The 16413-nt window shown below is 41.9% G+C and overlaps 1 protein-coding gene across 3 annotated transcripts; it reads left to right on the top strand.

The window, feature by feature from the left end:
• The first annotated feature begins 926 nt into the window (after positions 1–926).
• Positions 927–5101, top strand: LOC146708073 (uncharacterized). Of its 3 annotated transcripts, none has more exons than XM_085459793.1 (8): positions 927–1104; positions 1263–1352; positions 1575–1637; positions 3167–3226; positions 3304–3366; positions 4135–4277; positions 4391–4491; positions 4632–5101. In XM_085459793.1, exons 1-8 carry the CDS (start codon positions 981–983, stop codon positions 4774–4776), a joined length of 789 nt encoding a protein of 262 aa, XP_085315919.1. In that variant the 5' UTR covers positions 927–980; the 3' UTR covers positions 4777–5101. The 3 variants fall into 3 exon arrangements, with proteins under 3 accessions (XP_085315919.1, XP_085315920.1, XP_085315921.1); XM_085459794.1 differs by having other exon boundaries at positions 4213–4277; XM_085459795.1 differs by having other exon boundaries at positions 4391–4486; positions 4632–4730.
• The last annotated feature ends 11312 nt before the right edge of the window (positions 5102–16413 follow it).

The raw sequence follows: 16413 nt of genomic DNA on the forward strand, positions 1-16413 counted from the left end.
ACAGTATTAAAAGTATTTGTACTTCATTACTTCCCACCTTTGCTGCAAATAAACCTCATAATTCAGAAATTATTGGTCATGCTTGGGAAAATAATTACTGGAAATCTTAATTAAAATGTTCAGGCACCTCTGATGGAGAGTTGTACTTCAAACTAATTTTTAATTTAAGCTTGTTAAGAAATATATATATTAAGAATAAACTCTGAAGAATAAACTGAGGAGCCGAACATTTAGAATGACAAATTAACTGATGACAAAACTTACAAAACCTAACATAATGCTCTGGAGGTTTCTTACACTATGAATGTGTTATGATTCATTGATTTTTTTAAAATTTGCATTCTGTAACAGCATACCAATTTTGTGCTTTTGGTGAAGTGAAGTATTAACCAGTTTGTAGCGCCGCTTGCTGTGTGGATAACAGTGTCTAGAGTAACTTTTAAGGTTAAAGATAATAATGAACCAAATAAAGGTCTCCATTATAAAAATTCAGGCAAATTATAAGATGCAAATAGATATATAGAAATATCTTTGTTTCTTCTGTTCACATAACTGTTTTAAAATAAATGTAGTTATAATCAAACTAACCAGACAGGCAGTAACACAGCCTTAAGAGACAAACATGAAAAAACAAATATTTTTCTTTTGAGTAAGTACAACAGATAAAGAAATAATGTTCTGATAATAGAATGTGTGACAGAAGTAAAGGGTGTGGATGGTAAAGTGTCATTTTGATAAAGTACTGATTTTAAAAAAACAAACAATAAAAATGAAAAAACAAAAAGACAGGACATCTGCTGCTTGCTAGACACTTTTATATGCGTCTCTTCCTTCCTGTCCAAATGAGGTTAAAAGTGTGATGACATTTCTTGAAAAAAAAAAAGACAAATGAGGAAGAAAGTATTTTCCTGTGTAAGCAACTTGAAAAACAATGCACAGTGACTAACGGTTGTGCAAGGTCACATCAATTTCTGTTAAACATGAAAGGCCATAGAGATGAATCTGGTATGGTTCCGGATATTAGAACCCTCAGCTCTCCAGCCAGGAGTGTTGGCTTGAACCGGATCACTGATGAAAGCGTTGAAGCTGCTGCATCTGTGTCAGGTAAGACACAAATGAAATTTTAGTGGGTTTTTTTTACACTTTTTAGTGTGTGTAATGAATGCGTGTGTGTGTGTGTGTGTGTGTGTGTGTGTGTGTGTGTGTGTGTGTGTGTGTGTGTGTGTGTGTGTGTGTGTGTGTGTGTGTGTGGTCCTTTACAGGAGGAAAGCTGCATAAATGGATTGCTGGGAGCTTTTGTCTCTTATGTATCCTACAGGCTGCTCTCAATGTTTCCCTGCGTCTGGCTCTGCGTAAGATGGCTTTAATTATAACTTAAATACTCATGTTAATAAATGTTGTTATTGTGGAAACAGACAACAGAATGGTCTATCACCACTGTTGCCATCTTATGTATAAATGATGCATGATGTCCCTAAGCTAGTTTATTGTTACGGTTATTTAAAAGAATAGTTTTAAAGAAAAATGTTGTGTTGGGTGGTCATAATCTGATATTTTGCTAATCTCTACACTAGGTACTGATGTTACCTGTGAAAATCGAACTAATGTAGAAGACAGTTTGAAGAAGATCAACTTTGGTAAACATCATGGGGATAAAAGCCCTCTAATAGTCACAAATAAATGCTTATTAAATATTGTGCACACATAATTTGTCAGGTTTTATAAATGCCACATAATAATTCAATAAAGCTGCCAGAAATATGGATAAAATTTTACAGTGTGCAAATAAGCACGAACTATATACACTACCAATCAAAAGTTTGGACACACCTTCTCATTTAATGGTTTGTCTTTATTTTTACTACTTTCTACATTGTCGTCGTCATCATAGTTTATGTATATATCACCTTAAAAACGCGCAAGGCTTACCAAAGTGCTGAATAACAGAAATATAAGAGATACAATAGGAATAATAAATACAATAAAATAATAAACATTGTAAAAACAATAAAATATAAGTAAATACAAGTCAGAGTCAAAAGCCAGTGAATAAAAATGCGTTTTTAATCTGAATTTAAAAACCAGCACTGATGTTGATTGACTAATGTGAAGAGGAAGATTAGATTGTAGATACATACTGAAGATATCAAATATATGAAGCAAGATATATGGAAGAATGTAGGCAAGAAAAAAAATGATAAAGAACTTGATGTAAGTTTTAGATTGCTGAAAGAAGCCACCCTTTGCTTTGTTGACAGTGCTGCTAACCCTTGGCCTTCTCTTACTTAGCTTTATGATCACCTGAAATAGTTTTCACTTCACAGGTGTGCCTTGTTTGGGTTCATTTGTGGAATTTCTTACCTTCTTAATGGGGTTGCGACCATCAGTTATCTTGTGCAGAAGTCAGTTTGGTACACAACTGACAGCCTATTAGAATTCATGCTATAGCAAGGACCAATCAGCTAAGTAAAGAGAATCGACAGTCCATCATTACTTTAAGAACTGAAAATAAGTCAGTTATTAATTTGTTAAAACTTTGAATGTGTCCCCAAGTGCAGTCACAATACCATACCATACACTTTGCGTTTAGTCGGACCAGCATTTATTTTTCAACAGGACAATGACCCCAAGCACACCTCCAGGCTGTGTAAGGGCTATTTGACCAAGAAGGAGAGTGATGGAGTGCTGCCCCAGATGGCCTGGCCTCCACAGTCACCTGATCTGAACCCAGTCGAAGAGATGGACCGCAGAGTGAAGGCAAAGGGGCCAACAAGTGCTCAGCATCTTTGGTAACTCTGTTGGAAAACCATTTCAGGTGACTACCACATGAAGCTCATCGAGAGAATGCCAAGAGTGTGCAAGTTATCAAAGCAAAGGGTGGCTATTTTGAAAAATCAAAAATATATAACACATTTTGAGTTATTTAACCCTTTTTGTTTACTACATAATTCCATATGTGTTCATTCATAATTTTGATGCCTTCAGTGAGACTACAATGTAAATATTCATGAAAATAGAGAAAAACCATTACATGAGAAGATGTGCCCAAACTTTTACCTGGTAGTGTATACTTTCATACATTTATGCAATACATTCAGTTTAAAATTATGTTTTTATCATGCTCTGCTTATGTTTCAAGTGTTGGTAAGCTCTCTAAAAATATCAGCTTTGCAGGATTCTATGAATAAGGAGCGAGAAGAGCAGGAGAGGCAACTCGATTATATTGGTGAATACACGTGTTTCCATTAGTTATCAGAAAACTGGCAATGTATGTAACAGCTCGTCTCTCTTATCTTATGGCAGCTTCACAGCTGAATTTCCTGACAAAAGAGAGAGAGGAGTTGAAGAGGAAGCTAGAGGACTTTGGTAAGTGTGAGCATGAAACTCATACTCATACTCATAACATGATCATATCGTTTTCTTGCTGCCAGGATTGCACAACCAGTTATTGGGTATAGGTGAAAATGCTCTTTATGATTTCCTTACTGTACTGCCTTATGCAGAATTTTCTGAATCGTTTTAGTCATTGCTGACATCACTGTTGGGTTTTGTTTAGTTTCTGTTCTTCTAAGTCACGTCTGTTTTTGTATTTCATCTTTCTATGTTCCCTGGTTTCCCTCCTATCTTCCCTCTGTGTCAGGTTCATTTTATTTTCCCACTTCTGTTGTTTCTACGTGTTGTGTTGTGTTTACTTCCCCATCTCATTATGTCAGTTGTGCCACCTATCCCCTCGTTATCAGGAAGATATATTGTGTCTGTCTCCCTCTGTCTATTGTGGCACCATCCCTCAGCTCTCACATCTGTGTGTACACTAGCTCTTTACCTCCCTCCTCCAGGTATCTTCTAGTGCTTTTGATCTTGTGTAGTTTGGGCTTTCATCAATAAATGTTCATTTTAAGTTTACTCCTTCCTTCTGTGTCTCTGCATTTTGGTTCCACAAATAACCAGCTCAAACAACAACACATGACAGGGGATATACCCATTCACAGCACTATACACTATATACACAATACCAAACAAACACATTCAAATGAAAACTATGTTGTATCTTTTAACATTTGACACTTATTTCACAGGTGTTATTTAGGTTTGTACAATACTGTAACTACAGTTCATTCTTTCTTCTCATGAAAGCTCACTATGCGCAACAAGGTTGGCTGTATTTCAACAGCAGTTTCTATTATATTTCTTCAATCACGAAAACTTGGCAAGACAGTAGAGATGACTGTTTGCAGAGAGGCGCAGTCTTGGCGATCATCAGCAACACAGAAGAACAGGTATGTTCATTTATGATATAATTAGATAACAGAGTGAAACATTTAAGTAAAACAAAAATGTGTGTGACATCATTTCAATGGTTGATTGCTGCATGTTTATGTTTATGTGTAAGGAATTCATAAGGCTGCAGCAGAAGGTAATGTGGATTGGACTGACTGACAGAGAGACAGAAGGAGTTTGGAAATGGGTGGATGAGACTCCATTGACGGCAAGGTTTCCACTTTAAAAATTTATCAAATTAAATAATTCCTCTATTTACATGTTTAGATTGTAAATATCATGAACTTGTTGATTTTAAGTTGTTTCTAATTTGCACGTGTTTGTGTTGCGATTTTGTCCTCTTTATCTTTCAGCTTCTGGTACTCTGGGGAACCCAACAATTTTAAACGCAGAAATGAAGATTGTGTAGTAATAAATCACTACTATGATTATGAAAACAACTGGAATGATGCTGCATGTGAAAACCTAAACTTTTGGCTCTGTGAAAAAGACATGTGAAACATGTGGGTTACAGTTTTGCTTTGTTCCTGCTAAATAGTTTTAATAAAATATCCTGCATTAAAAAAGTCTAAAATGTGAATGTTCCCCTTTAAGCCCTTTGTGAAACAGTAAAAGTAAAGATCTGTGTATTGTTATATCTCACTCAAGTGTTCATACAGGTTAATCAGGACTTAACAATTAACAGATCTTTGGGGCCTACTTTCCAGGCCACTAAATCTTAACCCAGTTAAATACCAAGTGCACAGATTATAGAGAAGAACTGCTGATAGCAGGTGTGTGATTTGTTTTTGACTGCAAAGCCACCCTGGCAAGTACATATTCAGTGGACGCAGGATTGACATACAGGGGACCCTGGTCCCCCAACTAAAATACTATGAAGTATGTTTATACAGTGTAGCCATGTCAAAAACTGTTTTTACAAATGAACTCATTCTCGCAGCTGGAAATACTCTGATTTAAGCCTTGCAGAAGCCAGAAAACATAAACTCACTGTAAATTAATTTGACAATTTTCTGCCATATTCTTATGTGGTGCAACTCGGACATTACATGGTTTTTATTAAAAGTTTAAACTTGGGAATATATTTTCCTCGATGTGGCCTCTAAGATAAAATGACTTTGAAACCTCTTGCATAGAGGAACCAGGGACCATAACAAAAACTGGCTCAACTAACAAACCATAACTTAAGATAGAACTACAGCAAAGCAGGAAGCTCTGTGCTTAAAACTGCAGATGCTGTCAAAAATGAAAGAAAGATAAGGAGGTTCGCTATATCCAACGAGGATGGATATACTTCAAACACAGTTTATATTACGTTTCATCTATTGAAAACACCTGGAATGACAGCAGAGAGGACTGTCTGCAGAGAGGGGCAGACCTGGTGATTATCATCAGCAGAGAGGAACAGGTACAGTATATAGGAGCAAAATCTGTTTCTGAGACACAAAGACAAAAGTGTCTCAGTATTTCTATATAAGAGAAAAGTCCTGGAATGATGTACCATGTGACAGTAAAAAAGTCTGGATTTGTGAAAAAAATGTAGAGATAATTTAACCCACCAGAAAAGATGTAAGATGTAAAATCATGACAAATATATGTAGTCATATAATATCACCATTGATTTCAGGTAGTCAGCTGATTTTAAGTGAAAGCAGAGAGGCAGAAGAAAAGACAACCAACATAATACTTTGTTTATAAAGTTGGTGTGCAGGCTGTTGTCTGTATATTATATAATCTTATATAAAGCTTCTCCAGCTTTTCTCAACATATTCCAGAAAAAAACCTGAGTGCCATAAACATGTGGACTGATCTGTGTGAGGGAGGAGGGAGGTAGTGACGTGGCATTTCAAACCATATAGTTTTATCCTTCCACACTGAGTAGTAAAATCTCCATCTTACTTACTTTTTTTTTTTTTTTTTTTAAATTTAAGACAACTCAAATGACCAGAGCTGATCAGCTTTTTGAATGAAAAGTACTAGTAACTTACTTAAACTGAGTTCTAAAAACAAGTTGATAAAAACTCAGTCTACTTGATATTTTTAGTTAAACACATTATTAGATTTTACAGTGTGAAAAGAATTTAGATAATGTTCAAATTTTCATTTAAAAATATATATCTTTACCTAAATGTGAATGGATTTTGCCACAATTAAACAAATATGTAGGACTACTTTCTTCCATTTGCCTAATATCACTAAAATTAGAAACATCTGGTCTCAAAGTGACACTGAAAAATGGCAGATGACCGACGATGTGGAGGTGGTAGTAGGGGACCTGAAGGCTGCGTGGCCCCTGCAGCCCCAGGCGAAGCGGAGGCTGGACCAGACGAGGCGGAAGCGGAGGCTGGACCAGACGAAGCTGGTGCGGACGCTGAAGCAGAAGCTGGACCAGGCGATGCTGATGCTGAAGCTGAAGTTGGACCAGGCGACGCTGATGAGGATGAAGACACGGAGGCTGGACCAGACGAGGATGATGAGGATGCGGAGGCTGGACCAGGCGAGGCTGAAGCAGAAGCGGAGGCTGGACCAGGCGAGGCTGAAGCAGAAGCGGAGGCTGGACCAGGCGAGGCTGAAGCAGAAGCGGAGGCTGGACCAGGCGAGGCTGCAGCAGCTGATGAGGAGGCTGAAGCTGGACCAGGCGAAGCAGCTGATGAGGAGGCTGAAGCTGGACCAGGCGAAGCAGCTGATGAGGAGGCTGAAGCTGGACCAGGCGAAGCAGCTGATGAGGATGCTGAAGCAGAGGCCGGACCAGGCGATGCTGAAGCAGAAGCCGGACCAGGCGATGCTGAAGCAGAAGCCGGACCAGGCGATGCTGATGAGGATGCTGAAGCCGGACCAGGCGATGCTGATGAGAATGCTGGAGCCGGACCAGGCGATGCTGATGAGGATGCTGGAGCAGATGCTGGACCAGGCGATGAGGATGCTGAAGCAGATGCTGAAACCGGACCAGGCGAGGCCGAAGACACGGGGGCTGGACCAGGCGAGGCCGAAGACTCTGAGGCCGCAGCAGGCAAGGACGATGAAGCTGCAGCAGGCGAGGACGATGAAGCTGCAGCAGGCGAGGACGATGAAGCTGCAGCAGGCGAGGATGATGAAGCTGCAGCTGGTGATGAGACTGCAGCTGGTGATGAGACTGCAGCTGATGGCTGGACGGGCTCCTCGGGCCACCCAGCTGACGAGGCAGAAGGCTGGACGGGCTCCTCGGGCCCCCCAGCTGACGAGGCAGGACGCTGGACGGGCTCCTCGGGCCCCCCAGCTGACGAGGCAGGACGCTGGACGGGCTCCTCGGGCCCCCCAGCAAAAACAGTCTCAGAACCAGCAGGTGCGGAGACCTCTGGCAGGAACGCAACAGGACCAGCAGGCACACGGGCCTCTGGCAGGGACAGAACAGGACCAGCAGGCACACGGGCCTCTGGCAGGGACAGAACAGGACCAGCAGGCACACGGGCCTCTGGCAAACACATAGCGGCCTGCAGCTGCGCAGAGCATTGACCCTGCTCAGGCAGCGACAGCCGGGTGCAGTCCTCAGCTGGCTTCTTAAACTCCAGGGGTCCAGAGTCTGATGGGGGCTGAAACCCAGCCTCTGGGGAGGCCCTGGTGTGCATCTCAGTCTCAGAACTGGCCAGCCTTTGAGGAATGTTGACATTATTATTAGATTTGTCTCTCTGCTTGGAATGGATGGGCGAGGAATAGTGTCTTTCGGGTAGAATTGACTTGTATTGTTTTACAGGTGAAGCAACTGACACAGGATGCAGGGCTGGTGGCTGCTGAACAGGAGGCTGAACTGAAGGTGACTGACATAATGGTTGTGATGACAACGGTGGTGAAGTTGGAGACTGAACGGAGGATAAGACTGGAATCCTCAAGACTGGAACTGCTGTCAAGTGTTAAAGATGTTGCAGAGATAAAACAGAAAACTGTTGAAAATGATCAGTTTTAAAGTGTAATGTATTACATGGAAAGGAAGAAAGCATTTCCTATTTAAAAACTGAAGCAATGAAAATTGGGCTCCACTCTCCTTTCACTCATAAACAACCCAAAATGCTTGAATATCTTGAAGCAGCAGCAGGATACAAATTCACCATCGGAATAATGAAAAACATAATATAAAAACTAAAACAAAATAGTGCAAAACTGAGAAAGGATTACAATTTTTCAAACTGTAATGTAATTAATCTAAGTTTATTTACTGTATATCACCCTCTGATATAAAACATGTCATCTCAAGGCAGCTAAGACTTTAAAGCTAAGACTTTACAGTGTTATATAGAACGGTGTAACTAATGAAACAATAAGAAACACATGATTCTATATTTCCAATCATTTGAAGTATTGGCTCCATATCAAATATACAAGAGTCAAATAAAATAATGTCATATAATGTTTTACTCTAATGTAAATACTTGTCTTACTTTATAATTCCTTTACTGCAATTTTTAAAACTATGCCGATAAACTGCTGTAACTGAGGTTGCTTTTATTTTAAGCATTAGTATTAGTGGTGCAGTAGTTAGCATTGTCTGTGAAGGTTCTCAGTCATCCAGGTAATCGTAGTCAAAGGAGCTTGCAAAGAAAAGCGTCTGGACTTCTTTAAGTTACTTGAAGACGTTTCACCTCTCATCCGAGAAGCTTCTTCAATTCTAAGGTCAAATGGTGGAGAGATATAAACCTAGTGGGAGTATCCCCCCACAGAGGGACAAAAGGACCCCCTGATGATCCTCTAATCGCCTGAGCCAAGGTGTGAAACTGGGTGTGGGTCCCAATCAGCCAGAGTTTCGGGTGAGTTCATTGTGAAACCTGGCCCCACCTTGTCATGCGAATTCCTGAAATCAGATGGCCCAGGATGTGAGTGGGCGTTAAGGCGTCTGGGAAGGGAACTCAAAACTGGATTATAGATGGCAGAGAGTTGGTGTCGTAAACCACCGCCTCTGTTCAAAGATGGTCGCTCACAGTGGACATAGATGGCTTCTTTCACTCCTCTTTCAAACCATCTGTCCTCTCTGTCCAAAATGTGAACATTGGCATCCTCGAAAGAGTGTCCTTTATCCTTAAGATGCAGATGGACGGCTGAGTCTTGTCCTGTGGAGGTGGCTCTTCTGTGTTGTGCCATGCACTTGTGAAGTGGCTGTTTGGTCTCTCCAATGTAGAGGTCTGGGCATTCCTCGCTGCACTGTACAGCATACACCACATTGTTAAGTCTGTGTTTTGGCGTTTTGTCTTTCGGGTGAACCAGTTTTTGTCTGAGCATGTTGCTGGGTCTGAAATGCACCGGGATGTCATGCTTGGAGAAAACTCTCCTGAGTTTTTCTGATACACCGGCTACATAGGGGATGACAATGTTGTTGCGTCTGTCCTTCTTATCCTCCCTCGCTGGTGTCTGATCTTCTTTTCTGTGCCTGTTTGCTGACTTTAAGAACGCCCATTTAGGATAGCCGCACGTTTTGAATGCTTCCTTTACATGTGTGTGTTCCTTCTTTTTCCCTTCAGGCTTAGAGGGAACATGTTCTGCCCGGTGGTGTAGGGTCCTAATTACTCCAAGTTTGTGTTCCAGAGGGTGATGGGAGTCAAACAGGAGGTACTGGTCCGTGTGTGTGGGCTTCCGGTAAACTTCGATGTTGAGTTTGCCGTTCTCTTCAATGTGCACAGCGCAGTCCAGGAAAGGCAAACAGTTGTCCTTTGTGTCTTCCCTGGTGAACTTGATGTTTTTATCCACAGCGTTAATGTGCGCAGTGAAGGATTCCACTTCTTGTGTCTTGATTTTGACCCAGGTGTCGTCCACATATCTGTACCAGTGGCTGGGTACTCTTCCTTTGAAAGAGCCAAGAGCCTTCCTTTCCACTTCCTCCATGTAAAGGTTGGCTACAATAGGTGACACGGGGGAGCCCATGGCACAGCCATGTTTTTGTCTGTAAAAGCCTTCGTTGTATTTGAAATATGTAGTGGTGAGGCAGAGGAGCTGTCTTCTTGTAGTCGTTTTCTGACAGTCTCCACTGCCTCCGTGGTGGGTATGCAAGTGAAGAGAGAGACTACATCAAAGGACACCATGGTTTCATCTGGATCCAGGGTAAGTTTCTGGACCTTGTCAGTGAAGTCGGTGGAGTTCTTGATGTGGTGTGGGGTGTTCCCCACGAGAAGAGCAAGGATGGTAGCAAGGTGTTTAGCAATGTTATAAGTGGCTGAGTTTATGCTACTGACTATGGGTCTGAGTGGGACAAGCTTCCTTGTGGATTTTAGGAAGTCCGTAAATGCAGGGTATGGCATCCCCCGGGTAAAGGCGGTGATATGTAAGGTGATTTTGTCCTTTTCAAAGTCTTGAAGGCAAGCTATAACTTTCTTTTTGTAGCTGCTTGTGGGGTCTCGCTTTAAGGCTTCGTAGGTATTGTTGTCACTGAGGAGAGTGGTGATCTTTGTATAGTAATCTGTAGTGTTTAGGACCACGGTGCATCTTCCCTTATCAGCTGGTGAAACAGTGATGTTGTGATCTTTGCTCAGGGACACGACGGCCTTCTTTTCCTGTATTGTGAGGTTGGACGGAGGGACTTTGGCACTGGAGAGGGTGGCTGAGACTTTCATCCTGATTTGCTCTGCTTCTGTCTTTGATAATTTATTAATCCGTATGGCAGATTCTGTGGCTGTGATGAGGTCCACTATGGGCAACTGCTGTGGAGAAATGGCAAAATTGAGTCCTTTGGCTAATACTCTCTTTTCAGGTTCAGTGAGATTCCTGTCTGAAAAGTTCTTAACCCATTTCTCCTGACTGTCTTCAGGTGTGTTTTCTTCTCTGGGTTGTGTAGGTTCAGAATGAGGAGTGTGTGTTTTTGAAAGCAAGGTGTGAAATTTCCTGCGTTGTCTTTCTTTTCCTTTAGAGTGTTGGGCCCGCTGGGCCTTGTCCACAAACTTGTAAACCTCTTCTAAGATTGGAGAGGGTAGAAGGGTTTCCAGTTCCTGCAGAGTCTGGCTGATCTTGATCTGGAGGGCATCTATAGTGAAATGGACCTGTCTTATCCTTTCACTTAAAAGGTGATTTTGTGCTCTCTGTAGAATCAAGTCTGCTCTGTATCCCTTGACAGTGGATCCAAGGCGCAGGCTCTTAGGAACAACTCTGCTTTGTCTACATCTTAGGTTGAAACGGAGATGGTTCCTATAACCCGCTAGTTTCCTTGATTCCCTTTCATACTCCCGCACCAGTTGAAGGGTGTTCCTCCCAAAATGTACGGCAATATGTCTGTGAAGGTTCTCAGTCATCCAGGTCATCGTAGTCAAAGGAGCTTGGGGAAGATGAGGGAAGATGCACCGTGGTCCTAAACACTACAGACTGAGAACCTTCACAGACATATTGCCGTACATTTTGGGAGGAACACCCTTCAACTGGTGCGGGAGTATGAAAGGGAATCAAGGAAACTAGCGGGTTATAGGAACCATCTCCGTTTCAACCTAAGATGTAGACAAAGCAGAGTTGTTCCTAAGAGCCTGCGCCTTGGATCCACTGTCAAGGGATACAGAGCAGACTTGATTCTACAGAGAGCACAAAATCACCTTTTAAGTGAAAGGATAAGACAGGTCCATTTCACTATAGATGCCCTCCAGATCAAGATCAGCCAGACTCTGCAGGAACTGGAAACCCTTCTACCCTCTCCAATCTTAGAAGAGGTTTACAAGTTTGTGGACAAGGCCCAGCGGGCCCAACACTCTAAAGGAAAAGAAAGACAACGCAGGAAATTTCACACCTTGCTTTCAAAAACACACACTCCTCATTCTGAACCTACACAACCCAGAGAAGAAAACACACCTGAAGACAGTCAGGAGAAATGGGTTAAGAACTTTTCAGACAGGAATCTCACTGAACCTGAAAAGAGAGTATTAGCCAAAGGACTCAATTTTGCCATTTCTCCACAGCAGTTGCCCATAGTGGACCTCATCACAGCCACAGAATCTGCCATACGGATTAATAAATTATCAAAGACAGAAGCAGAGCAAATCAGGATGAAAGTCTCAGCCACCCTCTCCAGTGCCAAAGTCCCTCCGTCCAACCTCACAATACAGGAAAAGAAGGCCGTCGTGTCCCTGAGCAAAGATCACAACATCACTGTTTCACCAGCTGATAAGGGAAGATGCACCGTGGTCCTAAACACTACAGATTACTATACAAAGATCACCACTCTCCTCAGTGACAACAATACCTACGAAGCCTTAAAGCGAGACCCCACAAGCAGCTACAAAAAGAAAGTTATAGCTTGCCTTCAAGACTTTGAAAAGGACAAAATCACCTTACATATCACCGCCTTTACCCGGGGGATGCCATACCCTGCATTTACGGACTTCCTAAAATCCACAAGGAAGCTTGTCCCACTCAGACCCATAGTCAGTAGCATAAACTCAGCCACTTATAACATTGCTAAACACCTTGCTACCATCCTTGCTCCTCTCGTGGGGAACACCCCACACCACATCAAGAACTCCACCGACTTCACTGACAAGGTCCAGAAACTTACCCTGGATCCAGATGAAACCATGGTGTCCTTTGATGTAGTCTCTCTCTTCACTTGCATACCCACCACGGAGGCAGTGGAGACTGTCAGAAAACGACTACAAGAAGACAGCTCCTTGGAGGACAGGACCAACTTCACACCCGATCAGATCTGCACACTGTTAGACCTCTGCCTCACCACTACATATTTCAAATACAACGAAGGCTTTTACAGACAAAAACATGGCTGTGCCATGGGCTCCCCCGTGTCACCTATTGTAGCCAACCTTTACATGGAGGAAGTGGAAAGGAAGGCTCTTGGCTCTTTCAAAGGAAGAGTACCCAGCCACTGGTACAGATATGTGGACGACACCTGGGTCAAAATCAAGACACAAGAAGTGGAATCCTTCACTGCGCACATTAACGCTGTGGATAAAAACATCAAGTTCACCAGGGAAGACACAAAGGGCAACTGTTTGCCTTTCTTGGACTGCGCTGTGCACATTGAAGAGAACGGCAAACTCAACATCGAAGTTTACCGGAAGCCCACACACACGGACCAGTACCTCCTGTTTGACTCCCATCACCCTCTGGAACACAAACTTGGAGTAATTAGGACCCTACACCACCGGGCAGAACATGTTCCCTCTAAGCCTGAAGGGAAAAAGAAGGAACACACACATGTAAAGGAAGCATTCAAAACGTGCGGCTATCCTAAATGGGCGTTCTTAAAGTCAGCAAACAGGCACAGAAAAGAAGATCAGACACCAGCGAGGGAGGATAAGAAGGACAGACGCAACAACATTGTCATCCCCTATGTAGCCGGTGTATCAGAAAAACTCAGGAGAGTTTTCTCCAAGCATGACATCCCGGTGCATTTCAGACCCAGCAACATGCTCAGACAAAAACTGGTTCACCCGAAAGACAAAACGCCAAAACACAGACTTAACAATGTGGTGTATGCTGTACAGTGCAGCGAGGAATGCCCAGACCTCTACATTGGAGAGACCAAACAGCCACTTCACAAGTGCATGGCACAACACAGAAGAGCCACCTCCACAGGACAAGACTCAGCAGTCCATCTGCATCTTAAGGACAAAGGACACTCTTTCGAGGATGCCAATGTTCACATTTTGGACAGAGAGGACAGATGGTTTGAAAGAGGAGTGAAAGAAGCCATCTATGTCCACTGTGAGCGACCATCTTTGAACAGAGGCGGTGGTTTACGACACCAACTCTCTGCCATCTATAATCCAGTTTTGAGTTCCCTTCCCAGACGCCTTAACGCCCACTCACATCCTGGGCCATCTGATTTCAGGAATTCGCATGATAAGGTGGGGCCAGGTTTCACAATGAACTCACCCGAAACTCTGGCTGATTGGGACCCACACCCAGTTTCACACCTTGGCTCAGGCGATTAGAGGATCATCAGGGGGTCCTTTTGTCCCTCTGTGGGGGGATACTCCCACTAGGTTTATATCTGGGACTCTCCACCATTTGACCTTAGAACTGAAGAAGCTTCTCGGATGAGAGGTGAAACGTCTTCAAGTAACTTAAAGAAGTCCAGACGCTTTTCTTTGCAATCTCCTTTGAGTAGTTAGCATTGTTGCCTCACAGCAAGAAGAGTTTGACTCCACCATCTGGCTGGGGTGTTTCTGTGTGGAGTTTGCATGTTCTCCCTGTGTTTGCATGGGTTCTCTCCTGGTACTCTGGCCTTCTCCCACAGTCCAAAGATATGGAATTACTGGGGTTAGCCTCTTGCCCTATGATAGCTTGGACAGGCTCCAGGCCCTGCCAGGATGGATGGATGAATTTAGTTTAATAACAAGAAGGATTCTTAATGCAACTCCACCAGCAGTTGGAGACTAGAACAAAGCCTGACCACATACAACTAAGAACAGAGGAAACATGCAGGGACATCCCAAACCAGCCTGCGACCCTAACATTTTCATAACTGTACTTAATGTGCTTTGTCTCAGTAAAATATCTGAACAAATGAAGCTAACTGAAATGAAAAGTTTGTCATCCTTTCCCATCCAACAATAACAATTGTTTATTTGTTCTCACAGACAATTCTGATACAAGAGCAGATGCACCAAAAAGGATGTGAAATACTTTTTTGTGAGTATGATGTTGAAAATGTTAAAAAAAAAAATTTCATTCTTGTTATCACTTTGGTCCCTGTAATTATTTAATTATTCAGTTATTTCTGTGTAAGAATTTATTTTTTTAACATTTTCAAACGGATTTCCAACATGGATGGGTGTACTTCAGGGGCAGTTTTTATTACATTTCTTCTATTAAAAAATCCTGGAACAACAGTAGAGAGGACTTTCAGCAACGAGACGCAGATCTGGTGATTATTAGCAGTTCCTGTTTGTTTATAAGTTGTTGATATGCATCTCTGATTTCGTGAAAAAAGCTGATTCTTTAGTTTCAGATGGCACAACGGGGAGCCCAACCGTTATAATGGCCGAGATGAAGACTGTGGAGAAATGAAGATCATTAAAGATGAAAACAAATGGAATGACAGAGTGAAAACTTTTGGATCTGTGAAAAGATTGTGGATCTGTAATTGGCTATCGGACTAGTATTTTAAGCTACAGGGAAAACGGCTTATCATTATGCATGCAAGTTCAAACAAATATGGACATTAAAATCAAATTCAAGAGATTAAAAAATTATTCTGACCATAGAAATTGCATAAACATAAGGATAATGGCTGTAAAGTATATTAATGCACAACCAATAACAGGAAATATGTTGCGTTGCCACATGTTTCCTGTTTTTGTGAACATCTCCCTTAATGCACTTTCCCAGCAGCCAACAAGAGTTAGCAGCACTGTGAAATTTCTTTTACAAAGAAGGACAAGTCAGGGACTTTGCTGTGTATTAATAAATTACTGCAACAGTGAAAACTGTTCAAGTGTGTGAACAAGAAAACCTCTGACTATGTAAAACTAACATGGTTATATTAAGATGCATTTACCAGTTTTAGCTAAAAAGTCATGTTTGTATATAGTTTGCAGATATCCAACTGAACTTTATTTCTCTGTAAGACAGTATTAGCGTACTACTACATACTAAATAATAACAATTGTAACAATATTTTGTTGCCAAGACAACAATGTGGCAGGCAGAGTACTTTGATGTGTTACTCATTAAGTAAACTTCTTGCTGTGGTTAGCACTGTAACCTCAGATAAATTTGGCAAAGCCGTTCTGAATCAGCCATTTTTACTAATAAACTGTATATCACATGAAAAGGACTGGATTTCAGTTTTCTTATAAAGAACTTTATATTATATAGCACAAACTTTTCATTCCTTTAGATCAGATTTATTGGTGATTTGTTTAAAAAAAATGCAGAAAATTTTTTATAGGTTACTATGTTGTTTAAACGTTTTCCTTTTGTTTTAATAATCCTGGATCATTGTGGAACTCAGCAACCTTTGTATGGAAGTGTGATTGGATGCTTGTATGTGTATGTCATATCTTATATATGACTATGAACTCTATGCAGGTCTGTACACCTTATAGACCAGGGGTGGGCAACTCCAGGCCTCGAGGGCCGGTGTCCCTGCAGATTTTAGATGTGTCCTTGAACCAACACAGCTTATTTAAATGGCTAAATTAGCTCCTCAACATGTCCTGAAGTTCTCCAGCGGCC

This window comes from Copadichromis virginalis, linkage group LG6, assembly GCF_057382275.1.
Source record: "Copadichromis virginalis isolate Kocher_CV1m ecotype Utaka linkage group LG6, C_Virginalis_male_GT1.1, whole genome shotgun sequence".
In the NCBI taxonomy this organism is placed as follows: Eukaryota; Metazoa; Chordata; class Actinopteri; order Cichliformes; family Cichlidae; genus Copadichromis; species Copadichromis virginalis.